General features: G+C 37.8%; 1 protein-coding gene across 6 annotated transcripts in view; it reads left to right on the top strand.

The window, feature by feature from the left end:
• The window catches only part of VWA8 (von Willebrand factor A domain containing 8), a 348,712-nt gene that overhangs the window by 209,773 nt on the left and 119,006 nt on the right, over nucleotides 1-19,933 (top strand). For all 6 annotated transcript variants that reach the window (XM_078070311.1, XM_078070310.1, XM_078070309.1 and 3 more), the window contains 3 exons: nucleotides 1,294-1,445; nucleotides 18,009-18,117; nucleotides 19,680-19,818. In XM_078070311.1, the coding sequence (XP_077926437.1) occupies nucleotides 1,294-1,445; nucleotides 18,009-18,117; nucleotides 19,680-19,818 (400 nt within the window). The remainder of the gene's footprint in view (nucleotides 1-1,293; nucleotides 1,446-18,008; nucleotides 18,118-19,679; nucleotides 19,819-19,933) is intronic.

Genomic DNA, 19,933 nt, shown 5'->3' with positions numbered 1-19,933 from the left:
ATCTAAATTTTAAATCTGGAAGACTGACGAGCAGTTTACATTTAGTATTTGAATTGACTTAGGCAAAGTTCTATGCCATGGCCATTACCAAGGAGCTAGGAAATTCAGTGGGGGTTTTTTGGGGGGTGAGGGAAGACTAGAGAGTGAGACAGCAGGGAAACTTTACCACTATTTGACTTTATACCACAAGCATGTGGTATCTGAGTGAAAAATATTTCCTTTTTTTTTTTTTTTGACAGAGACACAGCGAGAGCAGGAACACAAGCAGGGGGAGTGGGAGAGGGAGAAGAAGGCTTTCCGCTGAGCAGGGAGCATGATGTGGGGCTCAATCCCAGGATGCTGGGGTCATGACCTGAGCTGAAGGCAGACGCTTAACGACTGAGCCACCCAGGCACCCCAAAATATTTCCATTTTGAAAACAAAAGACGTGGAGATAGAAAACTCAGTAGGAACTAACAGTATTTATGATATGCCTGTAAAGACTGCAAGAAAGTTCTATAAGATAGAATAAATGGACAGGAAAATGCAGTTCTTTGTAGCCAAATACAATGTATAGTCCACCTTGATAAAGAAAATAAAAAACCCAGGTCAGTTCTACTTTTATAATAAATAATGGTCTCTGAGCAAAAAGTCACAACCTAATGACTCTTGACCTCTGACCTATCCCCAACTCTCTAAGGAAAATCTAAGGAAGCTTTTCTAAGGAAAAACTTCATTCTGTATATTAAACCATGAGAAGCTCAGCTCAGATCCCAGAGCCTAAAGAAAATCAAGACAGAGCCAATAGAGGACCCAGAGTACCCAGCCAGTGTAAATCTCACTGTTAGTAGTATTTTTCTTTCCCTCTTCTATTCCCTGTTTGTCTGTTCACTGTACTTTCTATGTTCTTCTTCTCTTCTTTTCTTGCTCCTTTATCTTTCCTTTCATTTATTCATAGACCTGTGACTTCTCTACTTCTGTATAGATATTCAACACTGCTCTATATAAATAGTATTTTTTTAATTTAGTCAATCTACTACTCATTTTAAAGGCAGTGGAAGTCACTGAACAGGATCTGATCACTGATTTAGCATTTGAGAGAAGGAACTATTCCCCCTCAAATTCTAATATTTATTTGAAAAGGAAAATATTAAGTTATCAGAGCAAACATTAAAAGGAAAATGTATATATTCCTCCTATCTTGTTACCTGCCAAGGCTTGTAAATATCTGCTACAGTTGATTCGATCATTATTGTTCTATCAGTTTTATAAATAATCACATGTGTCATAAGGGAATTTTTTTTTTTAATACAGAAATTCCCCACTGAAGGTCTCTCCAGTGTGGTTAGGAATGTGTTTGACTTCGATTCCTACAACAACGACATGAGGGAGATTTTGATTAACACTTTGCACAAGTACGGGATACCTATCGGAAGAAAACCAACCAGTGTACAGCTGGCAAAGGAGTAAGGCAAACTCATTATTGATCAAATACGCTTGGCGGTTACCGTTCTGATTCTTACATGGTGATAATTCTGAACTACTATTACATGCTGCTAAACTGACGTGGGGTGGAAATTCCATGAGTAAGCTTTTCACATGTGTGTGGCTGTTTGCTGGCTGGATTTCAGTCAAAATGCATTTTTTATAGGCCTATAAATTGAGAATTTTAATTATTTTGAATGTCCCATGAGTAGATGTAATGTAATCAAATAAAGGGAAATATTTGTTTCTTTAACAGTCTCTGTCCTTTTGTTGAATTATTATGACTCTCATTATTTCCTAATCTCGTGCAAAATCATGATACAAACATGAAAACTACATAAAGGGATAATATGTATTTCATTAAGGTGATCTTATTTATGTCACCATATGTTTTTCTGTTATGATCATTTTCTAAATTTATAATCATATTAACTTAGAATGTTGGTTAGTTCTTTCAGCTCAACAGATGAGAGAGGTAGTGAAAACAAGTGGGTTTGTTTCACGTAGGCCAATTGCCTGCTTTTTATTTTGTAATTATAGGCTACGTACTTAACCTTAGTAAAGAATCTTGCAAATATGTTGTTTACCAGAAAGATAGCTGATATAGTTTGTAATTAAGTCAGTGCAAATTCACTAGAAAACAGTTTTAGATGTGTGTCAGTCAACTGATAATGCATCTAATGCTATCCTTTCTATAAAAAATAGTCATTACCATAATTCTCAAGGGACAATAATTACTTTTAAATTATTTAAATTTAGTGTCATATAGGAGGCACTCTATCTTCCTTGGAAAAAAAGTTGTTAAGTATAAATTAATGATTAGTCCAGCTAGGCACACACACACATACATATATACACATATATATCCTAAGTGGATATATCATCCATATTTATTTATTCTTTGAAGTTATTATAAAAACTCATCAGAATATATACAAATAAAAATAAATTGTTAAAGCTTTAACAGTTTCTTCCAGGATTCTTGGAGGATTCTTCAAGGAAACAAATATTTCCCTTTTGTGGTAAAAGCGCAAGACAGAGTTATGTTTGAAATCATCAGTGAGTTGGTTTATATTATTAATGAATGAGTAAATTTTTTTGAAAACAGTCATTTGGTGTCAGTTGTTAATACCTACAATTTTCTCTAGAATACTGTTTTACTGATTGGTTAGCAGTGTTTGTAGGCATTTTGAAACTAGTTTCCTAATTTAATAGCATACCTTCTATATTAGAGAGTTCAAGAAATTATCTTTAATATACAAACTTCTATAAGTGCTCATGTTTTTTACTTCTTTTTTTATGAACTATATCTTTATTTTCAATTGGAAATAAGATGGTTTTTATTTATTTTTATTATTATTATTTTTATTTAATTTTATTATCATTAACAAATTTCTATAGAGTCTTGACTTCATGGAAACCAGACTTACGATTTAAAAATAACTTTTTTTGGATGCTTGAACAACTTGAAATAAAAATTAAAATACATATCAGTTGGTAAGATCAATCAAAAGAAAATGGTTGGCATTTTAAGTTTCTAAGAAAGATAGATAAAATGGTTTAACTTATTCATTCCAGTCTTCAGTTCTAAACTGAAAAATTCTTGCCATGGCAAGTTAATTCCAATTCTAGTACTTGTGAGTGGAAACATTGAGCTGAGAAACAAGATGGTCACATTCATGCCTAAGATGGGGATGGAAACAACTAGTTGTCCACCCACTGCATACAGCTAAAAATAGACTCATAGAGGAGTGAATTTTCCCTTGGGTTGGAGATAATAGTAGACTACAGTTCGCACATTCACAGCATTTTTTCCACGCCGGTAAACTGCAATGACTAGGGCAGCTCAAGAGTAGTGATGTCATTTTCTTGCCCTCTAAGTGAAATCCACAGGTTCCATATGTCTATTTCTGTTGAACAATCAGTCCTGTACTTTGGATAGGATTGCACGGTAAGTGACAAAGTAATGGCCTGGGAATTCAGCAGTTAGTCACATATTCAACCTGTGTGTCTGGTCAGTGATGGAGAAACACATCTTGAGAGAAGGAACTATTTGTCCACCCATTTTAGCCTGTTGGTAAAATGAGGGCATTTTAGATAGCATAATTATATTAGACAGCATCTAATTAGTACATGTTTAACAATGGAAGGAGGTGCATTTAATAATAACTGTAAAAAGAGATGTAAAATAAGACTGTCCTAGTGAGGCCAGAATATAGGGTCATTTTCATAAAGTTAATAAGGTTAACTTTATTGGTAAGATTGCTTCCTATTCTAACATCCTTTGCATTTTAATGTAATCTTAATTTTCTTGCCTTGCAAAAACAAAAACAAATAAGAAAAGAGTGATACTAATGTTTTCTTTTTTCTCCCTAGAGTAGCACACTGTTAATAGTAATCACATAGACCTCTGAAGTTTTAAAGTTGTCCCCATGTGGTCTTATAATTTGCTTTGACTTTTCTAGACCTTTTGCTAAACCAGTTCTTCCAGGCTGGCTCCTGCCCACCTCTGCATATACTATGTCAGTGAAGAAGGTCTTCATTGGGCTTCTGTTCCTAAAAAAGAAAGACAAAATGTTTTAATTATTGATAATATCATTTTGCCCTAAATGAAAAATCCTTGCTACAGCCTCTTAATCTTGTTCTCTAATCCAACCGTAGTATTTATTGGATGGGAGCAAAATTACACTGACTCCAGAATAAGGTGTTCACATTCATGCTCAAGATGGGGATGGAAAAATAATTGGCCACCCAGTGTATATAACTAAGAAGGGCTGTAAGGCAGACCTTGTAGAAGGCAGTTTTCACGTGGACGCAGATGAAGCTGGAGCACTGTTGGTACTATCTTCTGTAGCACCCTCTTCCTCAGCTGCAGTCAGAATATATTTTGGCTGTTTGGTGATGTCCCATTCCTGCTCTTTGGTGAATTCCCAGAAGAGATGCTGGCACTTCCCCTTTTGTTCTCCTAAAGAGTGCAGCATGGTACCTATTTCATAGGTCTGTGTGCGTTTTTTTTTTTTTTCAAGATTTTATTTATTTATTTGACAGAGAGATGGCGAGAGCAGGAACACAAGCAGGGGGAGTGGGAGAGGGAGAAGCAGGCTTCTTGCCGAGCAGGGAGCCTGATGCGGGGCTCGATCCCAGGACCCTGAGATCATGACCTGAGCGGAAGGCAGACGCTTAACGACTGAGCCACCCAGGCGCCCGGTCTGTGTGCGTTTTTAAAAGGCCCAGTGTCCTATTATAAAGTGAATATGACTGATCTTCTTTACTAAACTTTTGCTAAACCGGATACTTTTAGGCTGAGTCTTATTGGATGGTTATTTTACCATGCCTGTCATGTGTAACACAGCTCTTATTCCTGATCTATAATATATTCCCAATTCTTAGTACTGAGATCAGAATTGGCCACCTAGACCCCCACATTATATTGGCCTTTTCCCACTAGTACTTCCTGAGGTTTTTTGTTCGTTTGTTTTTTTATTGTTCCTTTTTCAGTTTCTAATATATGAGATAGGATAGACCAAAGAGATGGCAGACATAGCCAAATAAGGAGGCACACTGGGAGAAATTTAGGCAGAGATAGAAGGATTTGGGTTAAAATCTGAGCTCTTAAAAAAATAATCTGAGGGGCGCCTGGGTGGCTCAGTCGGTTGAGCGTCTGCCTTCGGCTCAGGTCATGATCCCAGGGTCCTGGGATCGAGCCCCGCATCGGGCTCCCTGCCCAGCGGGGAGCCTGCTTCTCCCTCTGCCTCTGCCTGCAGCTCTCTCTGCTTGTGCTCTCTCTCTGACAAATAAATAAATAGAACATTTAAAAAAATAATAATAATAATCTGAGCTACAGAGTTTCAGATGTCATTGTTGGAGGGGAAAATGAGTGCACACATACAATTAGGTCTAAAGATCCAACCAGAAGCGTATCAATGATCTATTATGGTAGAGATAGATAATAAATTTCAAAGCAAAGTTTTCTTGTTTTTCCTTAAAATGAGCTTTTATTTTTTGAAGTTTCTTTTATTTAGGAATAAAGATACTATTAGCACATTGGTTCTTCTAAATTTAAAAGTGTGTTTCAGAGTAATTTATGATCTCTGACATGCTGGGGGGAAGCATTTGTTTTAAAGGAAAAAAAATCTTGTTTTTTGGAACATAATTTTAAGTGACTTATACAATATTTTATCTTAAATTTATATGCCACTCTCAACACGTTTCTTAAGATGAGAGAATTATCATTTCATAGATTTACAGTGGAATATGAATATTCTATCTCTAAACATATTAATTAATAACAATAGTGATGATGGTAATGTAAACAACTTACAGATAACTATGTGCCCAGCATATTTCCAGGCACTCTCTTACATGAATTTAGATAATCCTCATAACAAACCTATCATATATAATGTTATATATATATATATATATCTGTATATATATATATACACACACACATATAATATTATTATTGCATTTTGTAGATGAGGAATTTGAGACACAGAGAAGTTATGTCAATTGCTTAAGGTTAGAAGACTAATGGGGCAAATACTATACATATACATAATTTTAATTCCAATTCTAAAGACAAATGAAGGCAGATTGATATGCAAATTACAATTCAGAGTTACTCTTTGGGTACTGAAAATTACTGAAATTGGTTTAAAAGGGCCCTGAGATGTTAGGTAAGCAACTTAGAAACATCGCTGACTACGATGTCCTATATGTGTAACTCTTCACAGAGTTATGATAGATGCAGATTTGGGGGGGGTGTAGCCCCCAGTGATATTTCACAATGCAAAGTAAGTCAAAAAGTGGATCAACATAGACTTTTGGCAGAACAAAGATCATTTGAGAGACCTCTTCATTCCCAGTTAAGTTTTCCCTTTTTTTTTTTTTTTGCATGATCATGAAGTAAAACACAAGGTAAAACTTTATTTGGCTGCTATATATACAAAACTTACTGGCCATTATTCCTTCCTGATTTGGAACACAAAACTAATTTATGGAATCTTCTTAAAGGTTATGGTCATTTTTACGAAACCAGAGAGGGAGACAAATCATAAGAGACTCTTAATCTCAGGAAACAAACTGAGGGTCACTGGAGTGGAGGGGGGTGGGAGGGATGGTGGGGCTGGGTGGTGGACACTGGGAAGGTTGTGTGCTGTAGTGAACGCTGTGAATTGTGTAAGACTGATGAATCACAGACCTGTACCTCTGAAACAAATAATACATTATATGTTAATTTAAAAAATAATAAATAAATAAATAAATAAAATGAGGGGGGAAAAGGTTATGATCATTTTTAAATAAATCAAACATTCAGAGAAATTATCTCTACCCTCTGAAGTTATCATTATGTTTTTCTCTCCGTCTTCCCTAAGAGACATACATGTCTATAAAATATTTAAATGACATCTTTCTTACTCTAAATTCTTTGTCCTCAACTCTGTTGATTTCTTTTTTAATGCTGCTTACTTTTTTCTTTTGTTTAATTAACATATATTATTTGTTTCAGGGGTACAGGTCTGTGAATCATCAGTCTTATATAATACCCAGTGCTCATTACAACACATACCCTCCCCAGTGTCCATCACTCAGCCACCCCATCCCTCGCACCCCACTCCCTTACAGCAACCCTCAGTTTGTTTCCTGAGATTAAGTGTCTCTTAGGGTTTGTCTCCCTCTCTGGTTTCATCTTGTTTCATTTTTTCCTCTCTTCCCCTATGATCCTCTGCCTTGTTTCTTAAATTCCACAGTTTATTCTTAAGCTAGTTTCTTTTTTTGTGTTGGTTTGTTTGTTTTGTGGCATTTTGTTTTTTGTTTGTTTGTTTGTTTGTTGTTGTTTTGAGAGAAAGAGCACCAGTACAGGGGTTGCAGAGGTAGAGAGAAAGATGCTTAAGCAGGCTCCACGCCTAGAGCAGAGCCCTATGCGGGGCTGGATCTCACAATCCTGAGATCATGACCTGAGCCAAAATCAAGAGTTGGATGCTTAACCAACTGAGCCACCCAGGTGCTCCTTAAGCTAGTTTCTTTTTTTCCAAAGCATTGATTGCCTATTTGTCACTGGCAAACTACCTATTATCTACCAACCATTTATTTGTATTAGCCAAGGGGAATAAAAATTTGAGGAAATTAAAAAGGTTTTATATGTATTTCCTTATGATGCATATTTACTAAATGAAGAATGATGTCCCATTTATTTTTAAAGTAAATTAGCAAAAAGAAAATTAAAACACTTACGATCTCACTATTTGGAGATAACCATTGTTAATTCCTATGGATCTTTTCCTGTGATTCTATGTGTTATTTCATGCACTGAGAATTTTTTCTTTCCAGTTTTTTTCCGAGTTTTTTACTTAAAAAAGGAGACATTTCTCTGAAAGGGGGTTCTTTTTAAAAGAATTTCTTCCCAAGTTTATTGAAAAGAAATACAGTTGACCCTTGAACAATATGGGGATTAGTGGCACCAACCCCTCATGCAATCAGAAATCCTCATATAATTTTTGACTCCCCCAGAACTTAACCACTAATAGCCTACTGTTGACCAGTAACATAAACAGTTGATTAACACGTATTTTGTATGTTATATGTATTATTGCTGTATTCTTACAATAAAGGAAGCCAGAGAAAGAAAATGTTATTACAGCACTGTACTTACTGTACTTATTTAAAAAAAAATCTGCATGTAAGTTGGACATTTCAAACCCGTGTTCTTCAAGGGGCAACTGCATATCTGTAATGAACTAGATTTGAGCATATATAACACTCCTTCCCCAACCCCTCTTTTTCTGCATTCTTTCTCCATTCTTTTTGTTCCTTGAGATTTGAGGCTAGCTTATTTATTCTAAGCTTAATGAACAGATTTATAATGCATATAAAGTGTTCTCATAGAGAATACAGACACTGATATCAATACTTTGTGTCTTTATACATTTGTTTAAATATGATTATCACTTTCAGACATATAAAAATGCTGTTGCCAGACAGACTGCCCATCTAAAAATGACTGTTACGTGTGACTGCATTTAAAAAGTGTCCCATGGGGCGCCTGGGTGGCTCAGTCGTTAAGCCTTCAGCTCAGGTCATGATCCCAGGGTCCTGGGATCGAGCCCCACATCGGGCTCTCTGCTCAGCGGGAAGCCTGCTTCTCCCTCTCCCACTCCCCCTGCTTGTGTTCTCTCTCTCGCTGTGTCTTTCTCTGTCAAATAAATAAATAAAATCTTTAAAAAAATAAATAAATAAAAATAAAAAGTGTCCCATAGCTAATGAAGAAGCCCAATTGGAGTCTTGTAATTACTCTTCTGATGTCCTGTTGACATCTGTATTCTCTCTCTGCTTTCAAATGCTTTCTTAAATTTTTTTTTAATTTCATTTTTCAGGCAAAATAAGGTAACTTTGAATTAATAAGTTCTGGTCCGTATTAGCCAATTTTTTTTTAACTTTTTTTTTTTTTTAAGTAGGCTCCACACCCAGCACTGAACCCAGCACAGGGCTTGAACTCACAACCCTGAGATCAAGACCTGAGCTGAGATCAAGAGCCAGATGCTTAACCGACTGGCACCCCAGCCAATATTTTTATTAAACTTCTTAAATAAGTTCACATTTTAAGCAATTTAAAAGTACAGTGGTAGGGTGTCTGGGTGGCTCAGTCGTTAAGCGTCTGCCTTCGGCTCAGGTCATGATCCCAGGGCCCTGGGATCGAGCCCCATATCAGGCTCACTGCTCCACGGGAAACCTGCTTCTGCCTCTCCCACTCCCCCTGCTTGTGTTCCCTCTCTCGCTGTCTCTCTCTTTCTGTCAAATAATTAAATAAAATCTTTAAAAAATAAATAAATAAAAATACAGTTGTAGCTGTTGAGAGTAGTTGCCTTAGAGAGAGGCCCTGGAGTAGAGAAAGGAAGGCTCACTTTCTGTACTATTTTAATATCCTAACATGCATATTATTTTCTATATTGTATTTTTTAAACGTCCACCAACTATCTAGGCACTGGAATTATTCATTTTGTTTTCTTATTTAAATAAAATAAAAATGATGAAATAAAGGTCTATTCTGAGATTGCTACATTTGGGCATCTTTGTCTCTGGTGCACCACACTGCAATGCCTACTCTAAGGGTGGAACGTTGGCGCAGGAGAAATCACATTAACCAGGCAGTTCTATTGCATTTCAACACAATATAGGTAAATTTATGCATTGGTAGACATCAGCCTAAACATATCAAGTGAGGGAAGAAAACACTTTTAAAGCAGCAAAAATAAAAATAGTTGTATATATTTGCAGACAGAACAGCTTCATCTATAATGAATGTCTTTGAAAGGGTATCTGTCTAGAATTGGTTTTCTATGCTGAAGACTTACCCTGTGTAATTGGAACATCAACAGCAGCTGCTTCTCTGACCAAAACCAACTTCAGGGTAGCCAGGCATCAGAGAGCGTTCCAACCGGAGCCTCTCTTGGAGTAATTTCATTAGGTTTTGTTTCTGAAAATAGGAATAATTATCAGTTTACTGTTTATCTCATTAAATTAAGAATCTCTTCTTAAAGTTTTGTGCTTCTCCTTCCATTTTCCAAATTATTATATGCTATCATTTTCTTTTTATACTCTTGGTTTTGACAAATGAGTTCACGGTGCTGATCATGGAGTTCTAAGGTGTACAGTTCCACTCTGCGTGATGATTTACTTTCATTTCATAAAAGAGCTCTTGGTTTTCAAAAGTAATGAGATTTACATAATGACATCCCAGAACTGTTATGAGCAGAAGGGTGGTATTGGGTTTTATAGTTTCAAAGCCTTGCCCCATATTCTCTTGGTATATTATAAAGTAGCTTCACGGCCATTTCATTTGCTTTCAACTCCTTTATGAAGGTGCAGAAAAAATTTAAAATATAACCAATCTACATAGAAATCATTAAGGTCTATGAATCTTCTTTCATACTCATCTTAAATTCTCCCAGAGTTATCCTTGGATTCCTTGAGCATTTGCAGGTGATACCTGTCACATAGAAATCCCCCATCTCCACCTATAACTCTTCCAAATACACCTGCAAAGGAGACTGCATCATTTATTGAGAGTCATGTAGTCAGGACGCAATGGGGGAAGAATGCTATAGTGGTTTGCAACTTGCCATTGAGATGAGAAACAAGTAGGTAAAGATCTTGGCCGTTCTGATGTAGCCAAGCATTCATTTATTTAAGAAACACTATTGGGCACCTGGGTGGCTCAGTCGGTTAATCGTCTGCCTTTGGCTCGGGCCATGATCTCAGGGTCCTGGGATTGAGCCCCGCATCAGGCTCCCTGCTCAGCAGGAAGCCTGCTTCTTCCTCTCCCTCTGCCCCTCCCCCTGCTTGTGCTCTCTCTCTTTCTGTCAAATAAATAAATAAAATCTTTAAAAAAGAAAAAGAAACACTATTGAGCATTTATGTGATAAATGATGCGGTTTAAAGTGGTGGGGTTCAGAGCCCATGACCAAGAAAGAATTCTTGAGACGTCTTTGGTGCAGAAGGTGGTTTTATTAAAGCACAGGGACAGGACCCGTGGGCAGGAAGAGCTGCACTGGGGTCATGAGGACTGGCCCGTTACATACTTTCGAGTCGGGAGGGGCTTAGGGACAGCACAAGCCTCCAGCCTGTTTTGGAAGGTTTCCAGGATCCTGAGGGGGGTGGCTGCTGTTAGGAAAAGGTCATTGATTACTGTTTAGTAAACCCTCAGTCAGGAGACCCTTCAGATGTCTATCAGTGGGCCATATGTTTAGAGGATGATTGCTAACATGTATCTTGGGGGATAGAGATAAAGGACATTTCCAAAGAAACTTTTCTATGTTAAAGAAGACCTAGAGGATCCTGGGGGGTCGGGCTAAGATTGCCTTTTGCCCTTAGCAAAGTGTCAACATCCAGGCAGCTGAGCTCCCAGAGGAGGGTCACTCTGCCTGTTTCAAAGACTTGTCAGTGGGCTGTAGGCAGTAAGGAAATGTAATTTTTTCTTTTGCCTTTGATTCTCATATCAATACACACTAGGTAGGGAGTCAGAAACATAAAGGTGATGAAGGCTTCATATCTGCCTTCAAGGAGGTTATAGTTAATTGGGGAAGCACTCAAGTAAAGAGTGACTTGTGTTCTGTTGGAGTCACACTAGAGAGAATCAGAGAGGTAGGATTGCTGCCTTCTGCCCTGGGGGAGAGGGAGGATTAACCAGGCTGAATGCTTAAGGGATTACTAGGCCTCCTTCTCCAGGCAAATAAAGAAGAAAACACTTCAAGCAGAGACAGTTTTAAGAGGCCACGGTGCATTTTGGAAACTGCTAGTAGTTTGGTGACTCAAAGGGTGGAGTGAGGGCATGCCTTGTGATGGGGCTAAAAGGGAGAGAAGAGTCAGAGGGAATCCTGGAAGAATTTGACACCAAAAAGTAGCATGGTCAAATGCGTAATTTAGAAAGATTCCTTTGGGTTTTTTTCTTTAAAAAAAAAACAAACAAACCGAAAGGCAGTGAAGCTGACAGCAGGAAGACCTGTCTGGAAGCAGTCCATGCCGTCATCCGGGTCATGATCAGTGGGGGCCGGCCTGTGGCAGTGGAGAGGAAAGGAGGCCCAAGAGCAAGAGAGATTTCAGTGGCAGAATGGATGGATTCTGAGTACCAGAGAGTCAAGAATTCAAGTAAGATGTAAGCCTTACCCTTGATGAATTCATCTTACTGGGAAAATATGTAAACGACCAACCTTGCTATGCAATGTTATATTCAAAGTGCTATATTCACAGTAGGGTTATCTCATCCCATGAGTCCTTCTTGTGGGAAATAACAGAGGTTTTCTGTGGGGGGTTGAAAGTGTGGGGAATTTCCAACTGGGAAAGATCCAATCCCTGTCATTCTTGATGTGGATAATTAGAAAATGGAAGAACTTAAGATTAGAAAATACTAAGATGTGGTTGGTAAAGCAGATGGCAGAAAAAGAGAAGTTTTTGCAGTAAAACTTGAAGAAAGAGGAGAGAAAGGAATCCCAGGCCCCAGAACCGTACTTCGGCACCTTCTTCGAGGAGGAAGAAAGCCAGAGCAAGCTTGTGCAGAGCAAGCTTGTGCGGAGCAAGCTGACGATGTCTGCTGTGGCACAGAGTGACGCGAGGCGCCGGCACTAAGACCACACAGAGTCATTCTGGATGTCGGAGCGCATATTTGAGAACGGTCAGCCAAGAACAGCAAGTTTCCCCAAATCTTTTTCCATCTCATGCATCCAAATTACTCTTCATTTCTGTGACGTCAGCAGGACCTAAGTGGCAGAGGAACACAAGTCTAAGTTAGAAAGCGAAAGCCATCATGTCTAATGCAGAGCTAGGCAAAGACAGGAAACACACCTACATATACTCGTGTGCACATCATCTGCAGCAAAGCAAAGTTAACTTGCCAGCGACATAGGAGATTACAGGGCAGGGAGACTCAGAAGTTTCTAGCAAACGAGGGTAACTGAGAAATAGTAATATCCATTATTACTTATTTAAAGTGTTTTAAGGAGCTTTTCTATTTTCTCTTTTTAAGTATGCTGACTTTTTATTTTATTTTTTTTTTTTTAAAGATTTTATTTATTTATTTGACAGAGAGAGACACAGCGAGAGAGGGAACACCAGCAGGGGGAGTGAGAGAGGGAGAAGCAGGCTTCCCGCGGAGCAGGGAGCCCGATGCGGGGCTCGATCCCAGGACCCTGGGATCATGACCTGAGCCGAAGGCAGACGCTTAACGACTGAGCCACCCAGGCGCCCCTGACTTTTTATTTTAATAAATATAAATATTTGCAAGGGATTCACTTCTGACCTTGATCTCAAAAACTTTATTCTCTCAGGCTTTGAATTTGAAAATTACGAATTCTACAGAACTGTATCCTAAGAGTTTCTAAGAGTTCCAAATGTGCAAATTTCCATGGAAACCCAGAAGAGCAAGAGATTCATTCTGCTCAGAAAGAAATATGGGCAGGAGATGCAAGGGGAAGTGACATTTGAATTGGGCCTTAAGACTGAGAAGGATTTCACCGAAGAAGCAATAGCAGAGAGGAATTCTGGGAAGAGGAAATAGCCTCATGGAAGCATGAAAATGCATAGCTTGTTCAGGAAGAGCAAGTAGCAGTTCAAGGTGGCTAAGGCCTAAATTGGCTGGAGAGTGAGAGGAAGTCATAAGAGCCAAAAGTGGACATATTTGTCAGGGTTATTCTATGAAAGGCTCTAGTAAACTCAGTTGGACAGTCCAACCTAATTTTTACGAGAGGTTAGATCTAAAACATTAGGAGTGAGTGAGGACTGCTAAAATCAAAGTTGTTCTTTTTCTTCTCCAAGATGGTAGTAATTGATGAGGTTTTGAGAGTTGGTGGAACTACCCTGAGGGGTTCCACTATTCCCGTGAAAATTAGTAGTTCTCGTGGTAAGGAGATGTTTTAGGAATTGTTGCTAATAAGTACGTCAACAACTTCCAATTGCATAATGCCCCTAGAAAGATCCAAATCTTTTTCTGTGTTTCTTTGAGACTCCAGAAATAGTATTGGCAAATGTTCAGAGAAGGCAGAAATTTGCCAGAACATACTCTAAAACCCCAGATCACCTCTTTATGGAAACAATCTTAGACAAATCTCTTGCATGTCATTCAGACTCTATTACTCAGCTTTGGTGTCCATATGCATCATGTTATGAATTGTGGGCATGCTTAGGAAAAAACTCTTTTTTTGCTTTCTATATAATTTGATCTGAGTTATAATTTTGGTATTTACCTTTTAGTTAAAACTTTTTTTTAAAGATTTTATTTATTTATTTGACAGAGAGACACAGCGAGAGAGGGAACACAAGCAGGGGGAGTGGGAGAGGGAGAAGCAGGCTTCCCGCTGAGCAGGGAGCCCGATGCGGGGCTCGATGCTAGGACCCTGGGATCATGACCTGAGCCGAAGGCAGACACTTAACAACTGAGCCACCCAGGCGCCCCTGGAAGTAAAAGTTTTCACGAAAAGTGGGGCGCCTGGGTGGCTCAGTTGTTAAGTGTCTTCCTTCGGCTCAGGTCATGATCCCAGGGTCCTAGCATTGAGCCTCGCATCGGGCTCCCTGCTCAGCGGGAAGCCTGCTTCTCCCTCTCCCACTCCCTTGCTTGTGTTTCTGCTCTCGCTATCTCTCTCTGTCAAATAAATAAAATCTTAAAAAAAAAAAAAAACTTTTACTTCCAGATCTTTATTAATACTTCCACCAGGGATTAAGAAACATCACAACATATGAATTGAAACATTGTTTTAAAAAACATAAATTCATGAATGACATTGAAGATAAAAAGTAGTGCTATTTATAGGCCTTAAGTTCATCTTCCTCCCCCTTAAAATCAAATCCAGACATCATTCCAGCTAAGACTTTAATAGAGTTAAACAATACAAGTGTCAAGATCTAAAAATCATGGAAAATACCATTGTCATTTCCATGAAATCAGGTGTAACAATTTAAGTGTGATTAAAGTTGGATGACAGATTTCAGTAATGGAATATAGGGTCTTTTGCTAACTGGTTATTCGTTTAGAGTTAGCCCCAAATTAGTGTTGATTATGTTTCCAATTCCAAAGCTTACTCATGCACCCAAATACAGTGCTTCCCCTTTCCCCTGACTACTGACTTATTGAAGGGGAAAGAGTTAGTAATACATTTTTCCACAGCTTATTGGGAGGACTTAGTAGTGAAAAATAAGTGAGGGGCTTTGGTTTACCTCAGTTGGCCAGTCTGGAGCCCACAGGAAAAGTCTTAGGACAACACTTCGTGTTACCAAGAAGCAAGGTGGAGTCAGTTTGTTGTATGACTCCAGAATACCCGACGTGTGTCTTTTGGTTTTAGCTGTTATTGCCAATAGCAATCTTGTTATGTGGTTCCAGATAGTTTCTATATGGGGTACCTGAGGGTTCTTCCCACATGCTGTCAACCAAACAGCTAGTGCTATTTTTAGATGGAACCAGGCAGCCTGATCTTCCATGAGTGTTATTTAGAATGAGTTTGCAAGTTCAAACCAGATTTCATGAGCATCCCAGAAATTGTCCATAAAAACTGGAAGTTGAATAAAGTTACTTTTTCTCAAGTGGATGAATTTTTTTTAAGCATCTGTATATTTTTGTGAGATTATTAAGGGCTATTTTAGATCCATTTTTTAGGGTAGATATCAACCTGTCAACCAAGGATCATTTTTTAAAGCAATTGTCCACTTGTAATTAGATTTCAAGATGTGTAACTGTTTCTGTTGTCTTCGAAGAGCTAATTTGAGATGTATTTAGAGCCTGTTTTATAAGCTTTAATGAAGCATACTTATCTGTCAAGGGCACTGATTCTGTTGGTAGGTATAGGTATTTTCATTCTGAGTATTTTCACTTCAGAGCACGAAGGTACTGCAAGGCTTTTGAATCTAGCACTGACACTTCCCTCTACTCGCTCCTGCGATAGATCATCAGAGACTCCTCAGTCTATAAGGAACCTTGCAGATCATCCCTTTCATTTCACAAAGGAAGAAATTAACACTCGGAGAAATTAGCTGACTTTTCTCTTCCCACATTTGCAGAGCTAGTTAATAGAAGAACTAGAACACAGGCCTCCTGCATTTTGTTTCACTAAGTTTTCCAGGCTAGAGGGAAATGAGGTGTGTCCTTCCTTTATTTTCTCCTTCTCTATTTGGAGATCTAATTCTCCTTTAGTGAACTGCTGCAAACAAGTGAAGAATGCTGGTCATTCCCTAAACAAGGAGAGATTCTAGTTGGCAACATGTTTTCAAGATCTGCCCTTTTGACACTGAAATGTGTTTTTATTACATTTAAAAGAGAAAACACAATAACGGTAAATCCCCTGATTCGGTGCCCCCCCACCCCATTTCTAGTAAAAACAGGGAAGTGGCTGACCAATCTGGGTAATTGTCCAGACACTTAAAATGTATTTTAGATGATAGATAAAAAAGCACATACCTCCTTTTGAGAGATTTATGTCATATGAATTAGAAGAATTTCGCTGTAAAATTCTTCTGTGTGTATGTTAAACATTAGCATTTCAAAGGGACAAGAAGCGTATTACCAGAATGCTTGGTTCCATTATTTTATGCAAAAACTGTCTGAGCCTTAACATGGTCTTATTAAGCATTTGGAAATATGTGTACTCCTTTTAGTGAAAATAAAATAATTACTAAATGTAAATATATACTCTTTTTTAATATATACTCTTTTAATAATCATCAAACTCATTCCAAGCATGTATTTCAATTTATAGTCCCACATGCTTTATTTTTAAATGACTTTTTAACTCTGAATCATTTTTTACCTTAACTTACCATAGAATAAGAAATTTATAATAAATTAAATGACAAATTAATGGTTCTCTTTTTAAAGATTCAAAGAAGAGATAGTATGATTAAAATGAGAAGGCTTTATTCTCAAAAATTTGTCTGTGCTTTTATAGTTTAGCATTGCCATATTTTGGCAAATCACTTTATGTAAAAGTCACTTTAAATAAAAAGGAATCTAAACACAGAATAATTCCATTCGAAGTCAGGATAGTAGCTCCCTTAGTGGAGATAAGGACCTGGATACAGCGGTGCATTCAGGGCTAGGTGATACATTGGTGTGAACATTTCTGTATGTATATTACACTTCAAAGTAAAAAAAAGAAGAGGAGGAGGAGGAGGGGGAGTGAAGGGGAGGAGGAGAAGGAGGAGGAGGAAAGGTTAAAGTACTAAAATACACTCTATGAAACTTGCCCTGTACAACTTAGAATTATGTGACTTGTAGTATTGTGTACTATTTATTATTTGATTCCAAATTTAAAAGAATAGACTAAAAAAATAGATGGATTGTTTCATTTTTTTCTCTAAATCCTTCCTGTACTTCACTAGGAATTGAGGTGTTAAATTACTAAGTATTTTACCAAGTCAAGGAGAAATTAAGGAGTAAACCTTAATTATATTTGTCATCAAGGTAAAAACAGAATAGGACCTTACCTTCTGAGTTTCAGAAATGTGAAGTCTTCTTTTTTTTAAGTTTTTATTTTAATTCCAGTTAGTTAACATACAGTGTAATATTAATTTCAGTTGTACAATATAGTGATTCAACACTTCCATACATCACCCAGTGCTCATCAGAACAAGCACACTCCTTAATCCCCATCACCTATTTCCCCCATCCCCCCCACCCCCTCCGTTCTGGTAACCATCACTTTGGTTCTCTATAGTTAAGAGTCTGTTTCTTGATTTCTCCCTCTCTCTTGTTTTCCCCTTTCTTGTTTTGTTTCTTAAATTCCACATATGAGTGAAATCATATGGTATTTGTCTTTCTATGTCTTACTTCGATTAGCATTATACTCTCTGGCTCCATCCATGTCATTGCAAATGGCAGGAGTGTAATCTTCTTCTTAAAGTATATTCTAAATGTCATACTATAGACTTTTAATAAAATAAAATATAACTCACTTCTAAGTGAAGCGTTCTTCAAATTTATTCATGTGGTTGATAATAGCTCGTTTTTTTTTTTCTATGACTTAGAAACACGAAGAAATGTTTACTTTTCAAATCATCCTTGCCAGGTTGCCTCTGCCAGAGCCGACGTTCATGGGCTACTGGACGATTGGTCAGTCAAGAAATGGAATACAAAAACTGTTGTGTCCAGCAGAAACTCATCATATAGACGTAAAGGTTGATATCATTATTTCTTCGTTAAAATGTTGAATGTTACAGATTTTTCTATATCTTCCCTGGGAAAAGCCCATACAATCCCAGAAATGACTTGTTCTGAGGTTATTTTAGATTTAGCTTCTGCTCCAGCTCTCAAGCCAGTCTGGCCTCTGAGGAACTCAATGTAGATCATTGCTAGTGGCCAATAGAATTCCAAAGAGCTAACCTGAGTTAGAGTCAGGTATGTTGTGTGTTATCCTAGGACACTGACTCCACGATACTTGTTTCCATGTAAAAAGGCAAAGGGAAAGAGTATCAATCATTAGTTGCAACAGAAACTCCTTTAGGTATTTCAAGCAGAAAGGGATTTACTGTGGGGAATTGGATGCTTATAAAATCACCAGAAAGGACAGAAGAAACAGAAGTCAACGGGCCACCACTGGATTTTCAGTCTCAAGATCAGTGCTTCTGCTTCTACCACCACCCCTGTTGCTGGCAGCTACATAGCCAAGCAGGATCAGCAAACTTTTTCTGTAAAGAGCCAGATAGTAACTGTTTCCGGCCATGCAGATTCTGCTGCTGCTATTCCATTTGCTGGGGTCGCACAAAAGCAGCCATAGACAGTATGTTAGCAGGGAAGCATGGCTGTGTTCTCATAAAATGTTATTTACAAAAGCAGGCAGTGGGTCAGACTTGACCTGTGGACCATTCAAGTGCATTTCATTGGCAGAACCTAAATCATGTCTGGAACCCTTACTGCAGGGGAGTATGAGGAACGTAGTTTTTAGACTTCCGGCTCCTGAGATAGGGACCAGATAGAAAGGGGCGGGGTCGAGGGTGGCAGGGATGCTACAAGAGTCACTATCTAACCCAGACATTTTTAATTAATTAGGGACTGTACGGCACACGGATATTGAAAGTGTGGTTACATCTATATAGTTCTATATAGTTCGCATCTCGAAGGACCCAGCCCTAATATCAATAACATTATTAAATTAATTCCTCTCCTTCTGTTTATATTGAGTAATGTTCACTACCTGTGTTATAGTCCGTCTTTTGTAAATAATGGTAGTGGTTATCAGTGGTTATTTTTTTTTTTATTTCAAATGTCACTTTTTTTATATATATTTTATTTCAAAGACCCAGGTTCAGCCCATACTTTCTATATAATGATATAATAATCATTCTTTACAGTGGAACTGTATCAGGCCCTGATTCGTACATTTACTGATTATTCTCCTGGTTTGGACAGCCCTGGGTCCTAATACTTGCAGTTCAAAACTTGCTCTTGGCTTAGGAAGGAATGAAGTAATGAGAAACCTATGGGATTTTACATCTGGTATATTTTGTGACTAAACAGAAAAGAAAGTGAGAAATTAAATAAGATAGCACAAATGAAAGCATTTATAAATGCAAATGTGTGGTATTATTGTTATAGGTACCATGTCAGTCAATAAAATTAGACGAGGTAATTCATGATGTTGTGAATTTGAATTTACACTCTATATTTTTGAAGAACTTTAGCCTTCCTACATTTTGGTAACTACCTAAATTCCTTAACCCAGATAACTACTTTATTATAGGGTCCAGCCCTTATAAACATACAGGAGTATCCAATAGAAAGATATGAAGAAAGATCCCAAACCTTTACTGAAGAATGTGCCTCCTGGAAGTTACCATTGGATGAAATTAACTTAATCTGTGACATTGCTACATCACACGGTATGTCAATTTATTCTTTTGATTTTTCATTCCTGCACTGATTTTTTTTAAAAAGAGGGATTAAAAGAACCTCTAAACATCAAGAAGTCTATGATAGACTCAGTAACTGTGTCAT

Source organism: Halichoerus grypus, chromosome 4, assembly GCF_964656455.1.
Source record: "Halichoerus grypus chromosome 4, mHalGry1.hap1.1, whole genome shotgun sequence".
NCBI classification, from domain to species: Eukaryota; Metazoa; Chordata; class Mammalia; order Carnivora; family Phocidae; genus Halichoerus; species Halichoerus grypus.
This window is presented reverse-complemented; position numbering and strand designations above follow the sequence as displayed.